Below are 20789 nucleotides of genomic sequence, written 5' to 3'. Positions count from 1 at the left end.
CACACAGACGGGAAATAATAGCAGAGGACAACTTGTCGCAGCACACTAAATAACTGCCCAACCAATTTTCCACCCAGATTGACAGTCGGTATAATTGTATACGAATCCCTTTAAGTTTTTGGGGTCGATTCCGCAGTTTGTGGTTCGTCAAGGTGACACTTTGTTTTAAATATCGTTCTTTTATGTCGTCCAGTCCTGTAGCACTTTTTTAAGTTACGCAACCATCCACTAATACCCTTGAAATCACTGAAATCAATGTCACGCGCTCTTTGATGTGCATAACGTAGTAGGTCCTATTAAGCACATCTTGTAAATTGTATCGAGCATCCTTCAAACGCACAAAAATCTATTTCTGTAATAAGTGCACCTTGTCCTTCCTTGAATATCTATAGTTTTTCTTATGCACTAAATTGTCGTACTGGCGGGGAGGTATTCGAAATCTGTTCATAACTGTTTTTCTGACTATGCTGTGGATGATCTTCGGTGTGAGTAATGTTTAGTACCTGCTCCTTGGACTCGATTGTCCTTCACTACACAGTCCGGAACCGCGGGACTGCTACGGTCGCAGGTCCGAATCCTGCCTCGGGCATGGGTGTGTGTGATGTCCTTAGGTTAGTTAGGTTTAAGTAGTTCTAAGTTCTAGGGGACTTATGACCTAAGATGTTGAGTCCCATAGTGCTCAGAGCCATTTGAACCATTTTTTTTCCTTCACTACATTTCACTGGAGACAGCATTTGTGACTGTCTGACAAGGATGATGAACTACGTGGCTCGAACCTGTTTCAGTATCACTTTCTCTTGTTAAACGCGTATTGTCATTACTATACTCCTCATGTACATTTCTCGCAGTTCCTTCTCACTCTGCGAAATTCCTTTACTCCTTTCCCCCGAAATGTCAGCTTCGGAAATGGTTGTTGTAGATATAACACTATGTTTTCTTTGTTTATAGTTCCCCTTGGTCTGCTTTGTATCAACACCAGTAGGTCTGTAGCACTATTGTGAATTACACGTCGACTAAGCAGTTCAAGTACGCCCAGCAGCCTCATGGTGTGCTCACCCTTGGACACCTCCAGTCCGCCAAATGTTGCCATTAGCAGCGAATTTTGTGGCTGTATGATAGACAATGTGTGGGGCGTCGCATGCTGTAAACTTCATCAACCTTTTGCGATCTCGTGCTCAAGCGGTTCCATGTAAGATCCGCTAGTGTAACACTAAAACACAAAAATTATAAAGTACTCTTTGTCAAGTGATTGTGTAGTTCACCTTTCCAAATGGAACTAACATCAAGGGGATCTACAGCATCGACTGTGAGAAGAAGATAAACATATCTGTAAGGGGTGGAATAGATGTAAGATACCTGTTCCACTACACATATACACAATTCTGCTGTAAAATGGCATGACAGCCGATTCATGACAATGCTCAGCAGTTTTTTCCTCTATTGTGAAGTGACTTCGCAACAGATTCGTGCCACTGCTCAGTAATTTTTTGGAGCAAAACCACTGAATTACATAGAAAAATATGAGAAAAACTTGAAGAAATCAGTAAAGGTGGCTTGACCCAGGGCTGTTGCAGAATGTATGTCAGTTCATGGCAGGTGGTGATCCTGTGGATTCAGCTATAGCCTTTATTTCCTACAGTTGATAGTAGTGAATGCTTTCTTCCTTCACAGAAAGATCCACTACCAAGTGGGACGCACTGGAAAAGCGTACTTGCCTGGAACGAGTTCAAGAAGGCTATATTTAGAGAACTGTCCTTCTCGAGAGAGACGTAAGAGGCTGGAAAGACCTAGACGTAGTTCTGTTCAGAAATGTTACATCACAAGGAAGCAAACACCAACTGCTGTACTGCCTACAAACGGATGTTCGACTGGGCAGCACAGGATATTTGCCAATCATGGGTATGAAAGAAAGGCAGAAGGTTGTATCATGCAATGGGATAGTCAGAGAGAAGTGCGTAAAATGCATGGGGAATTTAAGTTTCACTCCAAGTAAAAACTGTTTCTTGAAATTCCACGGTAAGTGGTGATACGAGCTATGAAGCTGTTCGAGGGTAAGATAAAAAGTGCTATGAAAAAAATAGTAAATAAGCTGAAAGACACTTTGTTCGCAAAACAACTTCTCAGCATTGTCTTGCCATATGGTAACAAACCTGAAACGGTGAATAAATAAAAATTAATTCAAAATATCTGTGTTTAAACTGTTACATGATAATTTGTGGATCAGGTTCTATCGCCGGATACTTGTTACATAACATGAGGCCGGCAAAAGGGGAGTCAGAGGAAAGAAATTGATAATGAGACGAATTTATGGATCCAGAACCGAAAAATTAATCTGATTATTAAAGAAGATACTATTTAATATAGCAAAGTGTAGGAGTTTTCTACGGCGGAGTGGGAGTGATGGAATGGACCGAAATACGCTAGGATGGCGTTGTCGAATGAAAAAGATTAAAAGTGCGTATCCAATTGTCTATCTAACATCGGACCTGTCTTGGAGCACAGAATTACAATTGTAATACACGGACACTGTCCCAGGATGTAAATATACAATCCAAACGAGGATGGAACATGTTACAAAATGAAGATGAATTGGCTGTTTGAAATTTAAAAAAAGAATCTAGAACCAATGAATTTAAATATCAATTCCTGAGTCACTAGTGGTACGTCTTCATATATGGCTCTAAGGTCTATGGGACAACATCTGAGGTCATCAGTCCCCTAGACGTAGAACTACTTAAACCTAAGGAGATCACACACATCCATGCCCGAGGCAGGATTCGAACCTGCGACCGTAGCAACAGCGCGGTTCCGGACTGAAGCGCCTAGAACCACTCGGCCACAACGGCCGGCGGTGCGTCTTCTCAACAGTTCTAAGGGTATCGTGTAACTAAACTGAAGAGCCAAAGAAAGTGGTACACCTGCCTAATATTTTGTAGTGCCCCCGCGAGCATGCAGAATTTCCAAACCACGACGTGGCATAGACTCGAGTAATGTCTGGAGTAGTGCTGGGGCGAACTGATACCATGAATCTTGCAGGTCTGTCCATAAATCCGTAAGAGTACGGGAGGGCGGGGGGTGGTGGGAGGGGGCGAGCTGAGGCACAGCACGTTGCAAGGCAGCCTAGATATGATCAATAATATTCATGTCTGGGGAGCTTGGTGACCAGCGGAAGTGTTTAAACAGAGAAGAGTGTTCCTGGAGCCACTTTGTAGCAATTCTGGACTTGTGGGGATCCCATTCTCCTGCAGTAATTACCCAAGTCTGTCGGAATGCACAATGGACTTGAGTAGATGCGGGTGACTGGACAGAATGCTTACCTAAGTGCCACCTGTCAGAGTCGTATACAGACGTATCAGGGGTCCCATATCAATCCACCTGCACACGCACCACACCATTGCAGAGACTCCACCAGCTTGAACACTTCCCCTGCTGACATGCAGGGTCTATGGATTCATGAGGTTGGCTCCATACCCATACACGAGCATGCGCTCGATACAATTTGAAAAGAGACTCGTCAAATCAGGCAACATGTTTCCAGTCAACAACAGTCCACTGTCGCTGTTGTCGAGCCTAGGCGAGGCGTAAAGTGTCGTGCAGTCATCAAGGGTTCACGAGTGGGCCTTCGGCTCCTTTCGACGATGTTTCATCGAATGGTTCGCATGCCGACACTTGCTGATGGTCCAGCATTGAAATTTGCGGCAATTTTCGGAAGGGTCGTACTTCTGTGACGTTTAACGATTCTCTTCAGTCGTCGTTGGTCCCGTTCTTGCAAGATCTTTTAGAGGCCACAGCGATCTCTGAGATTTCATGTTTTACCTGATTCCTGATATTCTTGGTACACTCCTGAAATCGTCGTACAGGAAAGCCCGCACTTCATCGCACGTGCAGTGATTATAGCAACACTTTCAAAGTCAGTTAAATCTTGATAACCTACCATTGTAGCAGCAGTAGCCGATGTAACAACTGCGCCGGGCGGAGTCGCCGAACGGTTCTAGGAGCTACAGTCTGGAACCGCGCGACCGCTATGGTTGAGGGTTCGAATCCTGCCTCGGGCATGAGTGTGTGTGATGTCCTTAGATTATTTAGGTTTAAGTAGTTCTAAGTTCTAGGACCCCCCCCCCCCCTATGAACCATTGACCTTGCTGTTGGTGGGAAGGCTTGCGTGCCTCAGCGATACAGATGGCCGTACCACAACGGAGGGGTATCTGTCGAGAGGCCAGAAAAACATGTGAAGAGGGGCAGCAGCCTTTTCAGTAGTTGCAGGGGCAACAGTCCGGGTGATAGACTGATCTGGCCTTGTAACATTAACCAAAACGGCCTTGCTGTGCTGGTACTGCGAACGGCTGAAAGCAAGGGGAAACTATAGTCGTAATTTTTCCCGAGGACATGCAGCTTTACTGTATGATTAAATGATGATGGCGTCCTCTTGAGTAAAATATTCTGGAGGTAAAATAGTACCCCATTCGGATCTCCGGGCGGGGACTACTCAAGAGGACGTCGTTATCAGGAGAAAGAAAACTGGCATTCTACGGATCGGAGCGTGGAATGTCAGATCCCTTAATCGGGCACGTAGGTTAGAAAATTTAAAAAGGGAAATGGATAGGTTAAAGTTTGATATAGTGGGAATTAGTGAAGTTCGGTGGCAGGAGGAACAAGACTTTTGGTCAGGTGATTACAGGGTTATAAATACAAAATCAAATAGGGATAATGCAGGAGTAGGTTTAATAATGAATAAAAAAAATAGGAGTGCGGGTTAGCTACTACAAACAGCACAGTGAACGCATTATTGTGGCCAAGATAGACATAAAGCCCATGCCTACTACAGTACAAGTTTATATGCCAACTAGCTCTGCAGATGATGAAGAAGTTGATTAAATGTATGATGAGATAATAGTCATGGGTGACTGGAATTCGTCAGTGGGAAAAGGGAGAGAAGGAAACATAGTAGGTGAATATTGATTGGGTGGGGGAGGGGGGGAAGAAATGAAAGAGGAAGCCGCCTTGTAGAATTTTGCACATAGCATAACTTAATCATAGCTAACACTTGGTTCAAGAATCATAAAAGAAGGTTGTATACCTGGAAGAATCCTGGAGATACTAAAAGGTATCAAATAGATGTGGACTCTGACCACAATCTATTGGTTATGAACTGTAGATTAAAACTGAAGAAACTACAAAAAGGTGCTAATTTAAGATGGAACTTGGATAAACTGAAAGAACCAGAGGTGGTACAGAGTTTCAGGGAGAGCATAAGGGAACAATTGACAGGAATGGGGGAAAGAAATACAGTAGAAGAAGAATGGGTAGCTCTGAGGGATGAAGTAGTGAAGGCAGCAGAGGATCAAACAGGTAAAAAAACGAGAGCTAATAGAAATCCTTGGGTAACAGAAGAAATATTGAATTTAATTGATGAAAGGAGAAAATATAAAAATGCAGTAAATGAAGCAGGCAAAAAGGAATACAAACGTCTCAACAATGAGATCGACAGGAAGTGCAAAACTGCGAAGCAGGGATGGCTAGAGGACAAATGTAAGGATGTAGAGGCTTGTCTCACTAGAGGTAAGATAGATACTGCCTACAGGAAAATTAAAGAGACCTTTGGAGAGAAGAGAACCACTTGTATGAATATCAAGAGCTCAGATGGCAACCCAGTTCTAAGCAAAGAAGGGAAGGCAGAAAGGTGGAAGGAGTATATAGAGGGTTTATACAAGGGCGATGTACTTGAGGACAATATTATGGAAATGGAAGAGGATGTAGATGAAGACGAAATGGGAGATAAGATACTGCGTGAAGAGTTTGACAGAGCACTGAAGGATCTGAGTCGAAACAAGGTCCCGGGAGTAGACAACATTCCATTAGAACTACTGATGGCCTTGGGAGAGCCAGTCATGACAAAACTCTACCATCTGGTGAGCAAGATGTATGAGACAGGCGAAATACCCTCAGACTTCAAGAAGAATATAATAATTCCAATCCCAAAGAAAGCAGCTGTCGACAGATGGGAAAATTACCGAACTATCAGTTTAATAAGTCACAGCTGCAAAATACTAATGCGAATTCTTTACAGACGAATGGAAAAGCTGGTAGAAGCGGACCTCGGGGAAGATCAGTTTGGATTCCGTAGAAATGTTGGAACACGTGAGGCAATACTAACCTTACGACTTATCTTAGAAGAAAGATTAAGAAAAGGCATACCTACGTTTCTAGCAATTGTAGACTTAGAGAAACTTTTCACAATGTTAACTGGAATACTCTCTTTCAAATTCTGAAGGTGGCAGGGGTAAAATACAGGGAGCGAAAGGCTATTTACAATTTGTACAGAAACCAGATGGCAGTTATAAGAGTCGAGGGGCATGAAAGGGAAGCAGTGGTTGGGAGAGGAGTGAGACAGGGTTGTAGCCTCTCCCCGATGTTATTCAATCTGTATATTGAGCAAGCAGTAAAGGAAACAAAAGAAAAATTCGGAGTAGGTATTAAAATCTATGGAGAAGAAATAAAAACGTTGAGGTTCGCCGATGACATTGCAATTCTGTCAGAGACAGCAAAGGACTTGGAAGAGCAGTTGAACGGAATGGATGATGTCTTGAAGGGAGGATATAAGATGAACAACAACAAAAGCAAAACGAGGATAATGGAATGTAGTCAGATTAAATCGGGTGATGCTGAGGGAATCAGATTAGGAAATGAGACACTTAAAGTAGTAAATGAGTTTTGTTATTTGGGAAGCAAAATAACTGATGATGGTCGAAGTAGAGAGGATATAAAATGTAGACTGGCAATGACAAGGAAAGCGTTTCTGAAGAAGAGGAATTTGTTAACATTGAGTATAGATTTAAGTTCCAGGAAGTCGTTTCTGAAAGTATTTGTATGGAGTGTAGCCATGTATGGAAGAAAAACATGGACGATAACTAGTTTGGACAAGAAGAGAATAGAAGCTTTCGAAATGTGGTGCTACAGAAGAATGCTGAAGATTAGATGGGTAGATCACATAACTAATGATGAAGTAATGAATAGAATTGGGGAGAAGAGGAGTATGTGGCACAACTTGACAAAAAGAAGGAACCGGTTAGTAGGACATGTTCTGAGGCATTAAGGGATCGCAAATTTAGTATTGGAGGGCAGCGTGGAGGGTAAAAATCGTAGAGGGAGACCAAGAGATGAATACAATAAGCATATTCAGAAGGATGTAAGTTGCAATAGGTACTGGGAGATGAAGAAGCTTGCACAGGATAGAGTAGCATGGAGAGCTGCATCAAACCAGTCTCAGGACTGAAGACCACAACAACAACAACAACAACAACAAGTTCTATGGGATTCATGACCACAGCAGCTAAGTCTCATACTTCTCAGAGCCATTTGAACCATTTTTGTAACAACTGCGGCAGACACTTGTTGTCTTATATAGGCTCTGCCGACCGCAGCGCTGTATTCGGCCTGTTTGCATATCTCTGTATTGGAATACGCGTGCCCAGACCAGTTTGGCGCTTAAGTGTATTTGCTATCTTTACTTTCAGACCTTCCCAGTTGCTGCCCCACGGCTCCACACGCGTGATCTGGTACGTAAGCTTACTCGTAAGCAAACGGTGACTGTGGGTGTGGTGGCTTCTGTTGGCAGAGCCGGACTTCGTGGGGTCGTTCGAGAGCGGCGAGCACGTGGTGTTCTTCCTGCGCGAGCCGGCCGTCGAGTACATCAACTGCGGCAAGCGCGTGTACTCCCGCGTGGCGCGCGTCTGCAAGGCCGACACGGGCGGCAAGAACGTGCTCGCCCACAACTGGGCCACCTTCCTCAAGGCGCGCCTCAACTGCTCGCTGCCCGGCGAGTTCCCCTTCTACTTCGACGAGATACGTAAGTCCCACAGCACATCACTCTCGCTACAACCCAGAACTGCTCGCAACCCTTTGAGTTTTGGTAGTATTTCCTCGAAACGAGAAGTCTAGAACACCTTTTTCTCACTGTGAGAATGTGCTACCCGAAAACGTTGCCGTATTGCTCACGGCTCTGTACACCTGTGTGCCTTGCAAAGAGTGCTGCTTCTACACTACTGGCCATTAAAATTGCTACATCACGAAGATGACAGGAAGAAGATACTGTGATATGCAAATGATTAGCTTTTCAGAGCATTCACACAAGGTTGGCGCTGGTGGCGACACCTACGACGCGTTGACATGAGGAAAGTTTCCAACCGATTTCTCATACACAAACAGCAGTTGACCGGCGTTGCCTGGTGAAACGTTGTTGTGATGCTTCATGTAAGGAGGAGAAATGCGTACCATCACATTTTCGACGTTGATAAAGGTCGGATTGTAGCCTTACGCGATTGCGGCTTATAGTATCGCGACATTGCTGCTCGCATTGGTCGAGATCCAATGACTGTTAGCAGAATATGGAATCGGTGGGTTCGGGAGGGTAATACGCAACGCCGTGCTGGATCCCAACGGCCTCGTATCACTAGCAGTCGAGATGACAGGCATCTTATCCGCATGGCTGTAACGGATCGTGCAGCCACGACCCCTGAGTCAACAGATGGGGACGTTTGCGAGACAACAACCATCTGCACGAACAGTTCGACGACATTTTCAGCAGCATGGACTATAAGCTCGAAGACCATGGCTGTGGTTACCCTTGACGCTGCATCACAGACAGGAGCGCCTGCGATGGTGTACTCGACGACGAACTTGGGTGCACGAATGGCAAAACGTCATTTTTTCGGATGAATTCAGGTTCTGTTTACAGCATCATGATGGTCGCATCCGTGTTTGGCGGCATCGCGGTGAACGCACAATGGAAGCGTGTATTCGTCATCGCCATACTGGCGTATCACCCGGCGTGATGGTATGGGGTGCCATTGGTTACACGTCTCGGTCACCTCTTGTTCGCATTGACGGCACTTTGAACAGTGGACGTTACATTTCAGATGTGTTACGACCCTTGGCTCTACCCTTCATTCGATCCCTGCGAAACCGTACATTTCAGCAGGATAATGCACGACCGCATGTTGCAGGTCCTGTACGGGCCTTTCTGGATACGGAAAATGTTCGACTGCTACCCTGGCCAGCACATTGTCCAGATCTCTCTCCAACTGAAAACGTCTGGTCAATGGTAGCCGAGCAACTGGCTCGTCACAATATGCCAATCACTACTCTTGATGAACTGTCGTATCGTGTTGAAGCTGCATGGGCAGCTGTACCTGTACACTCCATCCAAGCTCTATTTGACTCAGTGCCCAGGCGTATCAGGGCCGTTATTTCGGCGAGAGGTGGTTGCTCTGGGTACTGATTTCTCAGGATCCATGCACCCAAATTGCGTGAAAATGTAATCAGATGCCGGCCGTAGTGGCCGACCGGTTGTAGGCGCTACAGTCTGGAACCGCGCGACCGATACGGTCGCAGGTTCGAATACTGTCTCGGGCATGGATGTGTGTGTTGTCCTTAGTTTAGTTAGGTTTAAGTAGTTCTAAGTTCTAGAGGACTGATGACCTCAGAAGGTAAGTCCCATAGTGCTCAGAGCCATTTGAACCATTTTGTAATCGGATGTCAGTTCTAGTATAATATATTTGTACAATGAATACTCTTTCATCATCTGCATTTCTTCTAGGCGTAGCAATTTTAATGGTCAGTAGTGTACTTGTCCCTACTCAAGTCCCAAAACACGTTGGAGTCACTACAGTCTCATTCCCTCAATTTCACGCTCAACTTCGATGAAGTGTGAGCTTCCTAACGTCCTCACTCTCGCTACGAGAATGTGCTGGTCTACAACTGAGCTCCACTCCTCAAGGCACAAGGCGCGGCTTAACTGTTTGCTGCCACCAGAGGCCACTTTTCACATCTTCAAGGTACGCAAATCCCACGACATGCCATTCCGCTACACGGAGCTGCTAGCGCGTGGTGTCTATGATCGGTTTCAACTGCTAGCTACCTAATAAGTTATACTTACAGAGCGCTACACAACGCTATGTTTACTTCTTACCTATCCTCCTTTCTTTCATTTTTTTAGTATTGATTCTAAAGAGATGTGATCAATGGATAATTAGTCCATATGATTAGTAAATTAAATGGTTTATTCCAATTTCAAACACAGATCCCCTAAACTGTCATCGAAATCAGTTGCTGCCATAAGGGAGTGATATCGTGGTGTTCGTCTGTCGGTGAATATCGTGGGCTAAATTAAACTAAATGCGTATGGCATGGTTGGCTGAGAGTCCCTCAACACAGATGTTGAGCCGCTTGTAGCAACTTCTTTCAATTGGGCACCGCTTCGGCGACATCCACGTCCTAGTCGGGGAATGGGTACCTGCTGTTTAGCGTGAAATCCGAACCATGTGCTGTTCTTGGATTATATTTACATAGTCGACAAAGCAAAGACAGAATGAAAAATTCCTGTGTCTGACCTTACGGTCTCCATGTTTGCTCTTAACAACTAGAGCACCAAGCCCGATAATAATTTTAAATTTATTTTGTTAAAATCACACTTTGTCTATGTATTGTATTTTGAGTCTGCGACCTGGCAAGAAAGACTGTTGTTTGGCTATACCAGTATGGAAAAGTGTCTAAGAGTCATAGTCATAGTTGAAAAAGGTGAAGCACGAGTGACTCAGATTGGGATGTCAATGCGGACTGTAGATTCGATCAAAATCTGTCTCATTTCTCCGACTTGCAATCTAGCTTCCTACTTGTAAAACTCTCTCTCTGTAGACCGACTGTTTACGAAGAATATATTTTCACTGATAGTGTGTGCACTTCCTTAAATACACCGTCCATTGAAATTATTGTGACCACCTGTCAAAAGTCTGAATAACCACTTTCGCTACGCGAGACGTGCAGGAAGTGAGTCAGTGAAGAGCTGGAAGGTACCGTCAGGGAAGCGTTGCCATGCCAACTACCGTGCCGAAGCTAGGTGCGATAGATTTCTCGGCTGACGTTGTATGACGAAAACCTCGGACATACACTGCGAGGTGTGTGATATGTTGCAAAGTCCTTCTGCATGTAGGGCTCGACATGGTCCCCAAGGATAGATGAATATATAAGACGGTAGTATCTGTTCCCGAAAGAACAGTTACCGCTGATGACCATGCAGCTTTGCTAGAAATGAAATGATAATTAAATGGACACCCTAGCTGCAAACAGGCGTTGGTATTCTTCATTGCGGCATGCTGAATATGTGTGCCCCGACCGGGACTCGAATCCGGGATCTCCTGCTTACATGGCAGACGCTCTATCCATCTGAGCCACCGAGGGCACAGAGGATAGTGAACCTGCAGGGACTTATCCCTTGCACGCTCACCGTGAGACGCACATTCTCAACGTGTCCACACCACTACATTCGTAGTGCGCCTAATAGATGTTTGCCCATGATCCTCATTACTCGTGGTAGATTAATGTACCAACTCCCGTACGAGTTCGGGCATAGCGTGTGTGTTCGTACAAGAAGGTCAATGGCCGGCCAGCCATATTTTAACTATATATGAAGGTAGCATCTGTTCCCGAAAGAACAGTTACCGTTGATGACAATGCAGCTTTGCTAGAAGTGCAATGATAATTAAATGGACACACTAGCGGCAAACAGGCGTTGATATACTTAATTGGAGACATGTTGAAAATGTGATGGGCAAACATCTATTAGGCGCACTACGAATGTAGTGCTGTGGACATGTTGGGAATATGGATCTCACGCTGAGCGTGCAAGGGATAAGTCACTGCAGGCGCACTATCCTCTATGCCCTCGGTGGCTCAGATGGATAGAGCGTCTACCATGTAAGTAGGAGATCCCGGGTTCGAGTCCCTGTCGGGGCACACATTTTCAACATGTCCCCAATGAAGTATACCAACGCCTGTTTGCAGCTAAGGTGTCCATTTTGTTGTGGCGTAACAAGACAGCTACGCCACACTGAAGTAGCCGAAAGGCACGCGTCAACTGACGCAGGCTAGTTTAGGTCTGAAACAGCATACGTAATGAATGGTAGCAAGAAAAGTACGTAGCTGCTATAATACTTAACTTTTAATCCTTCATTTGAATACAGCATTCCTTGATGATACAAGTGAGACTCTATCTTAAAATGGTTAATGGCGCCTTGCTAGGTCGTAGCCATTGACTTAGCTGAAGGCTATTCTAACTGTCTCTCGGCAAATGAGAGAAAGGCTTCGTCAGTGTAGTCGCTAGCAAAGTCGTCGTACAACTGGGGCGAGTGCTATTCCGTATCTCGACACCTGCCTTGTGGTGGCGCTCGGTCTGCGATCACACAGTGGCGACACGCGGGTCCGACATGTACTAAGGGACCGCGGCCGATTTAAAGCTACCACCTAGCAAGTGTGGTGTCTGGCGGTGACACCACATTCCTCCCCCGCAAATCGGCGAACGGTCGTGTGATAAGACTTCCGCCCGCCGTGGGGAGGACCCCATGTTGACGTATGCGATGAGGCGGGGAGCCTAACAACAGGCGAGGCTGTGCCACCCGCACCCGGCCATTCGGTCCGAGGGGAGCTAGGAAACGCCTAAAAACCTAGTCCAGGGTGCACGTCAACATGCGGTGTATGCGCCCGTAAAGAGACAGGAGGGGCCGAAGGGTCGACCTCCATTGCGTCGGGGTACCCGACGCGCGAAGACGCCATGTGGTCCGGAGCGGGCAAGAGTTCCATGGCGGAGGACAGCTGGTCACGGGAAGCGATCGGCGGCGCGTGACCCAGGGAGGCGCCTGGCGGTTGCAGCGAAGCGTCAACTGCGGGCGTCGCCGGCGGGAGAACAGGCGGCGGCGGCGGCGGCTGCGACGCGCCGCCATGGGGCAAAATGGAAGGCAGCGTCGGTAACACCTGGGGATGAGGCGAGCCAGTAGATGGGTCCCCAGGGCGCTGACCGGACGGCACCGGCGCTGAAAGCAGACGGGGAGCGGCAGAACCAAGGCGACGACAGAGGCGCAGCTGATTGAGATGCCGACGCACCTCACCAGAGGCCCTCAAAACCAAATACATCGCGCGGCCGAAGCAGCGAAGAATGCGCCCTGTGAGCCAACGCCGTGAACCTCGATAGTTGCGATAGAATACAACGTCGCCTGGATCTAAAGCAGAAGTCTGCCGCTGCACAGGAACCTGATGCGGCGGATGCAGCAAAGACATCAAGGTTCGATGAGGACGACCGTGGAGCAACTCAGCCGGCGAGCGACCATCTCGGGACTGAGAGCGATACGATGACAAAAAGAGCAACAACACGTCCTCCCGAGAATGCGACTCTTTCAACTTCAACATCTGTGACTTGAAAGTCCGGACCAATCGTTCAGCGGCACCGTTTGACTGAGGCGAAAACGGCGCAGATGTCAGATGTTGAATACCATTGGCCTGGCAGAATGACTGAAATTCTGCGGACATGAATTGTGGGCCATTGTCGGAAACAATAGTCTGCGGAAGACCTTCAATGCAAAAGATAGCAGACAACGCTTGGATGGTGGCGGAGGACGTCGTGGAAGACTTCCGGACAACAAAAGGAAAATTACTGAAGGCATCTACCAGAACCAACCATCGAGCATTTCAGAATGGACCAGCAAAATCGATGCGCAAGCGTTGCCAAGGGGAAGTGGCTTTTGGCCATGCAAAGACGTTCCGCGGCGGTGCGGATTGTTGTTCGGCACACGCCATGCAAGAAGAACACATATTCGTAATCGCAGCATCGATTCCGAACCAAGTACAGTGCTGACGAGCAAGTTGTTTCGTCCGCACTATACCCCAATGTCCTTGGTGAAGAAGCCGTAAAACAGAGGACTGTAACGAACGTGGGACCACGACTCTGGACTGATCATTATCAGAACGCAACAACAAAACACCACGTCGAACAAAAAGTCTCTCCTTGTGAGCAAAAAATCGGCGAACCAACGGATCCTCGATCCTCGATCCTCGACTTTGACAAAGGCCAGTGCGTAGTAAGAAAACGCAAAACGGTAGCAAGGACAGGGTCAGCAGCTGTGGCTGTAGCTACTCGACGAAAATCAATCGGAAACGATTCGACCACTTCATCGGTTTCCGCATCAATGAACATGCAAGCAAGTTCGGAAGAATCGAATGCTTTATCCTCCGCAACAGGCAAACGGGACAACGCATCGGCGTTTCCGTGCTTAGCAGTGGAGCGATACATGATATCGTAGCGGTACTGCGAGAGGAAAATAGACCAGCGAATGAATTTCTGCGCTGTACGCGGAGGTACAGGCTTGTTCGGATGCAAAAGCGATGTCAAAGGTTTGTGGTCGGTGACGATGGTAAAGTGACGACCATACAAGAAATCATGGAACTTAGTAACACCAAAGACGAGAGCCAAAGCTTCTTTCTCTATCTGCGAGTAATTTCCTTGCACAGACGAGAGCAATTTTGACGCAAAGGCAATAGGGCGATCATGTGAGCCAACTTTGTGCGCAAGCACAGCACCGATCCCGGAACCCGATGCATCTACCATCAACAAAAGGCGTTGCTGGGGATCGAATGGCGTAAGGCAAGTATGTGAAAGCAATGCCGATGTCAACTGGCGAAAGGCGCGTTCGCATTCCGTCGTCCAGACGAACGGAACACCTGTACGGCATAAGCGATGAAGCGGAGCTGAAATGGAAGAGGCATTGCGCACATTCACTCACACCTTGTGAATCTAAATCGTGTAATCTTCTCGCGACCTCATCACGCAATGCGTGAGGAACATTGCGCGCTCTGAAAAATTTCGGTTGCGCGTTGACTTTCAGTTCCAAATGTGCTTCATAATTCTTAGCGCAACCAAGGCCCGGTAAAAAATGTCTGCAAATTCTTCACATAGACTAGAAACACTGTCTGTAGGCACAGTCTGATTCACTGATAGGACCTGATTTACGATAGACATGTTAAACAATTGAAATAAATCTAAACCACACAAGTTCACTGCAGTAGAAGAACGAAGAACGTAAAATGACACAAGTTATGTTTGTCCCTTGTATGTTGCAAGAAGAGTGCACTGTCCTAACACTGGGATCTGCTGTCCTGAATATGTAGTGAGCTTAACAGTTGCAGCACGCAACGGAGGTTTGCCCAGTTGTTTGTACGTGTCATGATTGAGCAATGAAACTGCAGCTCCGGTATCAAGCTGGAATGGTATGACCTTGCCATTAAAGTCCAAATCTACAAAAAGTTTATTGTCCTGCTGGCGACAAGAGCGACTGTGTTGTGCAATTTGAACAGACACTGGTACAGAATCACTTGCTAATTGACGTGATTTCCGGCGACGTCGACGCACAGTATTTGTGGGACGAACACAGTCACTGTTAGAGGCAGTGGCACTGGACGAAGTGGAATTAACTACACGAATGTCCATGGGCGAAGGTTCATGAGCCTGAGTATTCTTGGTTCGATTCCGGCGCGAAGCAAAGGGCCTGGAATGGTTGTGATTGTCTGATCTGAGCTTTTTCTGCCAAACACTTTGAACATGTCCTGTCTTATGACAGAAAAAGCAAATAACTTGGCGTGACGGGCAATTGTCACACGAATGTCTAGTTGCACACCACGGGCATGATTTCACTGCATTTGTGTGCTGGCGCAGCACACCTGGTTTAGAGCGTGGCGGCAGCTGCGTGGACGTGCGAAAGGGCAGTTTACTGGGCCGCGCAGCGCGCGCGGCGGGCCGGTTAATGTGACACACGGCCGGCGAAGTTTCAAATGATTCCTGAGCAAAGTCAAGCGTGTCTTGTCTATCTAATATGTCTATCACTTGCTGAAGGGAGGGATTAACTAGTTTCAAAATTTGTTCCTGTATGCGAACATCAGAAACGTTCTGTGCTATTGCATCGCGTACTATTGTATCTGAATAAGGGAGTCCACATTCACACTCAAAAGCACAATCCCTAGTAAGGCCTTGCAATGTTGCAACCCACTCCCTATTAGTTTGACCGGCTGTACGTTTTGTACGAAAGAAAGTATACCTTTTGGCAACGACATTGACTGTTTCTTTGAAATAGGCGTCCAATGCCGACAAAATTTCTTCGTAGGACAGTGTTGCTATGTCACGTCGGGGAAACAATTTCACTATCACACGGTACGTTTGCACCCCTACACACGACAATAAATGAGGCTGCCGCTCGTTACCTTGAATTCTGTAGGCGGCGAGATGAAATCCAAACTTGCGTGACCACTCGGTCCATGATTCTTGCGCCGCGTCAAAATTGCGAAACGGCGGTGCAACTGCATGTTGTAGCGGCGGTAGCGATGAAGCGGCGGCGGCCGCATCGTGTTGCAGTGCACGTTGACCCTGGACGAGCTGTCCAAGGGCATCCAATAACGCCTGCGTCTGCTAATTCTGCAAGCGATAAAATTCGGACAGTACATCTGGCGAAGCCATGACACAAGTAAATGTAAGCAATTAGAAGGAACAAGACCCTTTCCGTTGACTCGTCGCCAACTGTTGTGGCGTAACAAGACAGCTACGCCACACTGAAGTAGCCGAAAGGCACGCGTCAACTGACGCAGGCTAGTTTAGGTCTGAAACAGCATACGTAATGAATGGTAGCAAGAAAAGTACGTAGCTGCTATAATACTTAACTTTTAATCCTTCATTTGAATACAGCATTCCTTGATGATACAAGTGAGACTCTATCTTAAAATGGTTAATGGCACCTTGCTAGGTCGTAGCCATTGACTTAGCTGAAGGCTATTCTAACTGTCTCTCGGCAAATGAGAGAAAGGCTTCGTCAGTGTAGTCGCTAGCAAAGTCGTCGTACAACTGGGGCGAGTGCTATTCCGTATCTTGAGACCTGCCTTGTGGTGGCGCTCGGTCTGCGATCACACAGTGGCGACACGCGGGTCCGACATGTACTAAGGGACCGCGATCGATTTAAAGCTACCACCTAGCAAGTGTGGTGTCTGGCGGTGACACCACACATTTAATTACAATAGATGAATACTTGTGTTGATACATTGTGCCTTCCGCAATGACGAGATCATCCACGGAACACCACGAAAACATTCCCGATACCGGTGTTTGCTTTCGGACGTTTCACGCCATACACACCAACGGTCATCTGTCCGATGGAACACAGAACGTGACTCATTTGAAAAGACCACCTGGCATCACTCATTAAAGGTCCAATTGAGATACTGGCGTGCAAATTCCACCCTTCAAGGCCGATGAACAACAGTCAGCCTGGGTGGGTAAACCAGGCGCCTGCTTCACAGGCCGTACATATTAATGTTCACTAAACAGTCGTTGAGGAGACACTATTGTCAAATCTTTTGTTTGTCTGGGTGGCCTGTTTGTCGGCAGTTGTTCGTCTACTCACTCGAACACTTTTCCGCTGCCGTCGTTCATCCTTGTAATCTGTGGCCCGTGGTGCATCACACTTGTCTCGATGCTGGTATTGGATTGCGCCATATTGCAGTGCACGGTATACTTTAACCACAGCAGCACGCGAACGATTTGTAAACTTAGCCGTTTCGAAAATGCTCCCACCGGTGGCCCGAAAGCCAGTGATCATATTTTGGACGTCAGATTACTAGCTCCGTTTCCGAATTATATAAAAAAAAGAAAGTGACTTGGTTCAAATCGCTCTGAGCACTATCGGACTCAACATCTGAGGTCATCAGTCCCCTAGAACTTAGAACTACGTACTTAAACCTAACTAATCTAAGGACAACACACACATCCATGCCCGAGGCAGGATTCGAACCTGCGACCGTAGCGGTTCCAGACTGAAGCGCCTAGAATCGCTCGGCCACACCGGCCGGCCCGAATTACAACAACTAATGTCCCCCACCCTCTGACGTGCTTCTGCATACCCGCCACTGCTATTGGTGCCGCCTGCTGCTTATTTATTTATTTACACGTCAAGTTCCGTAAGACGAAATTGAGGAACAAATCTCCAAGGTCATGTAACGTGTCAGTAAATGAAATTACAACGTAAAAGTAATAACAGATTTAAAAAAAATGTTTGTGTACCCAGAAAAAGTCAAGCCATAAGTTTAAGTAAACGTACTCAGTAATACAACATAAGAATCAGCTTAATTTTTCGAGGAACTCCTTAACAGAATAGAAGGATTGACCACGAGGAACCTCTTCAGTGAGTGTCTGTGAGTGGTTATTGTACGTCGACGTCGAACATAGGCAGTGGTCACTTTAACAGAGGGTAGGGCAAATAAAAGTGCATCGACATTTTAAAACCATTTGTGGCAGCATTAACGGAGGAGGGAAAAACCTACCGTTACAACATGGACCAACTGCCCATACAATCGGCCGAACCATGTAGTATTTACACAGTCTTCACGCCTGACAAAGTTGTTAGCAGACTTCAGCCAGGTCGCAGCTATAGCTGGCCACCCAGGCCACCTGATCTAGCAATGTACGATTGCTTTGTGTGGAGAACCTTGAAGTCCAAGGAATGCTGCAACAGTCCTCCTAGTATGAAAGAACTACAGCAGAACATTACAGATGAGACTGCAGGAATTCCAGCAGTACAGCTTCGATCTACGTTCAGCTACTTGCTTACCATGACCCAGAAGTGCCAGGAGGTGAATGATGGTCACCTTCAACATCTGCTATATTCTGGTTAGTACAGTATCTCTTTTCCTCTGCTGTGTTTCTTTGTACGCTGCAACTCTGTTCTCTGGGCCTCATTTATTTTCAGCACCCGGTATAACTGCACCGTGTATAACCTGAGTCGCCTGTCATTTGCTCACGGCGGGAGAGGATTGTTACGGGTAGTGAGATTATCACGGCTTTCCTTATACGTCTCGCTTAGCGCTATTATTGTGTATATTAAAACCGAAATCCAGACGACGTAGGCCAAAGACGGGAGGTTTATAGCAAGGTAAAACTGCGCACAGAGTAGCAGCAATAATCAAGTTTAGTCTTAACTAGGACGATAATTCTCTAAACATTGGTTTACATACATCATTCGTAAATATGATGGAGTAATATCCTCAGCTTCACAACCTATTTCGTCGCAATATAACGCATAACGATGCACACTACTAAGGTTGCCATCTAGTAACGAAGTGCACTACCAAATGGGATGTGCTGAGCATTACGTCACCTGCCTCTGTGCAATAGTTAAGGGGAATGTATGGAGAACAGTGAAAAAACTGCAGTTTGTTAGTTTTCTTTGCAGAAGTGGAAGTAAAGTTAAATTATAAGTTACTGCAAGTTAAAAGTTGGCTAAGAAATAAGAGAAGTTCTTGTAGTATTACATCTGTACAGGTAACATAACATTTACCTTGGCACAGCTAACCTTGAGGTACTGCAGTTAGTTAACATTTACAGCACGGTGCCCGTACGCCGTACGGGCGAGCCTTTATTTGGCTCCGTAAGCGCGTTTAGCGCGTCTCCGAAGCAGTTTCGTCAACTAATGTGGAGGTATTTCATTCTTCTCCCGCAATAGGCAAGCACTTAACGTCCCCCCTGCGGGTCCGAGGTAAGAATAGGCCCGAGGTATTCCTGCCTGTCGTAAGAGGCGACTAAAAGGAGTTTCAACCGTTTCGGCATTCCTTGGGGTTTGACCTCCTTTTTTCAAAATTCTACAGAAGTACGAGCCTTTTGGGGAAGGACGCCTTACGTGGTGTATCACTGGTCCTCAGTGCACTAAGACCTTGGCACTCAGCATTGTAACGGCGTTGTAACCACACCCACTATTCCTCCAATTGGGCCTAAACGCCTGATGGGTTGCACACGTTACGCCCATAGTGCGTCCCCATCTGCACCTACGATCATGATGGACTTTCCATGGCACCTGAAATCCAGCACGATAGCCAGCCTGTTGTGGTGGGGTCGTCATGTACCCTCTAGGTCGTAGCCCCCTGACAACACAGGGATCGTACTGCCGATACCTGAGCTGCACCCTCCCCACGTCGGCCAAGGAGTAGATGCCCGTCTCCTTGGGGCATCAGGACTCTCGGCAACGGTCATCCTGCGAGGTGGCCTTAGCTGAGGCTGGGTGGCGCCCGTGGGGAGAGCCCCTGGTCGGAGTGGGTGGGATCGGGGCGGACGTTTCGCAGATGAAACGTCAACATGTATCAGGTCGCTCTGCAGCCGAGTCTTTTAAAAAGAAAGGTACTGTCTCTGGTTCTGGTTCTTCTGTCCTTTCCCCCTTGGCCACTCCCTGGGAGGAAGGACAGGCCCACCGGCTTGGGGCGAAGTACTTCCCCCGCTATTTGGTCTGTTCTCGAACCGATGGGGGGGCGTTCGCCACCTCCAAGCCCATGTTCTTTGTCCAGCACATCGAGGACATCTTCGGGGAAATCGAGGCTCTCAGTAAAATGCGTTCGGGGTCCGTTCTTATAAAGACCGCCTCTGCCACACAGTCGGCGGCGCTCCAGGCGTGCGACTGACTAGGGGACAACCCAGTGTCCATTGTCCCGCATCTGGCACTGAATAGGACGCAGGGGGTTATTTTTCATCGGGACTTCCTGTTGCAATTTGATGAGGAGCTCAGGGCCAACCTGGAGCGCTGAGGCGTGCATTGCGTCCGGCGAGTTCAGCGCGGCCCCAAAGACCGTCGCATCGACACCGTAGCCTTTATCCTCGCCTTCGAGGGGGACGTTCTCCCGTAGAAGGTAAAGGTGATGTGCTACCGGTGCGATGTGCGACCTTACGTCCTGCCTCCTATGCGCTGCTTTCGGTGTTTGCGCTTTGAGCACATGTCGTCACGGTGTGAGGCTGAGCCCCTTTGTGGCGAATGTGGACGTCCTCTTTGTGAGGAACATACATGCACCCCACCACCTCGGTGCGTCAATTGTCCTGGCGTCCACTCGCCTAGATCTTTAGACTGCCCCACATATCAGAAGGAGAAGAAGATTCAAGAATTAAAAAC

At 47.1% G+C, this 20789-nt stretch overlaps 1 protein-coding gene and 1 non-coding gene across 2 annotated transcripts in view; one reads left to right on the top strand and one right to left on the bottom strand.

The window, feature by feature from the left end:
• LOC124622728 (semaphorin-2A-like) overlaps positions 1-20789 on the top strand; it is a 329443-nt gene that overhangs the window by 182132 nt on the left and 126522 nt on the right. Inside the window, exon 3 of the mRNA XM_047148519.1 lies at positions 7616-7846. Within this exon, the coding sequence (XP_047004475.1) occupies positions 7616-7846 (231 nt within the window). The remainder of the gene's footprint in view (positions 1-7615; positions 7847-20789) is intronic.
• On the bottom strand, positions 11162-11236 carry Trnat-ugu. Its single transcript has one exon. It is a non-coding gene; the product is annotated as a tRNA-Thr (tRNA).

Source organism: Schistocerca americana, chromosome 7, assembly GCF_021461395.2.
Source record: "Schistocerca americana isolate TAMUIC-IGC-003095 chromosome 7, iqSchAmer2.1, whole genome shotgun sequence".
Classification (NCBI taxonomy): Eukaryota; Metazoa; Arthropoda; class Insecta; order Orthoptera; family Acrididae; genus Schistocerca; species Schistocerca americana.
This window is presented reverse-complemented; position numbering and strand designations above follow the sequence as displayed.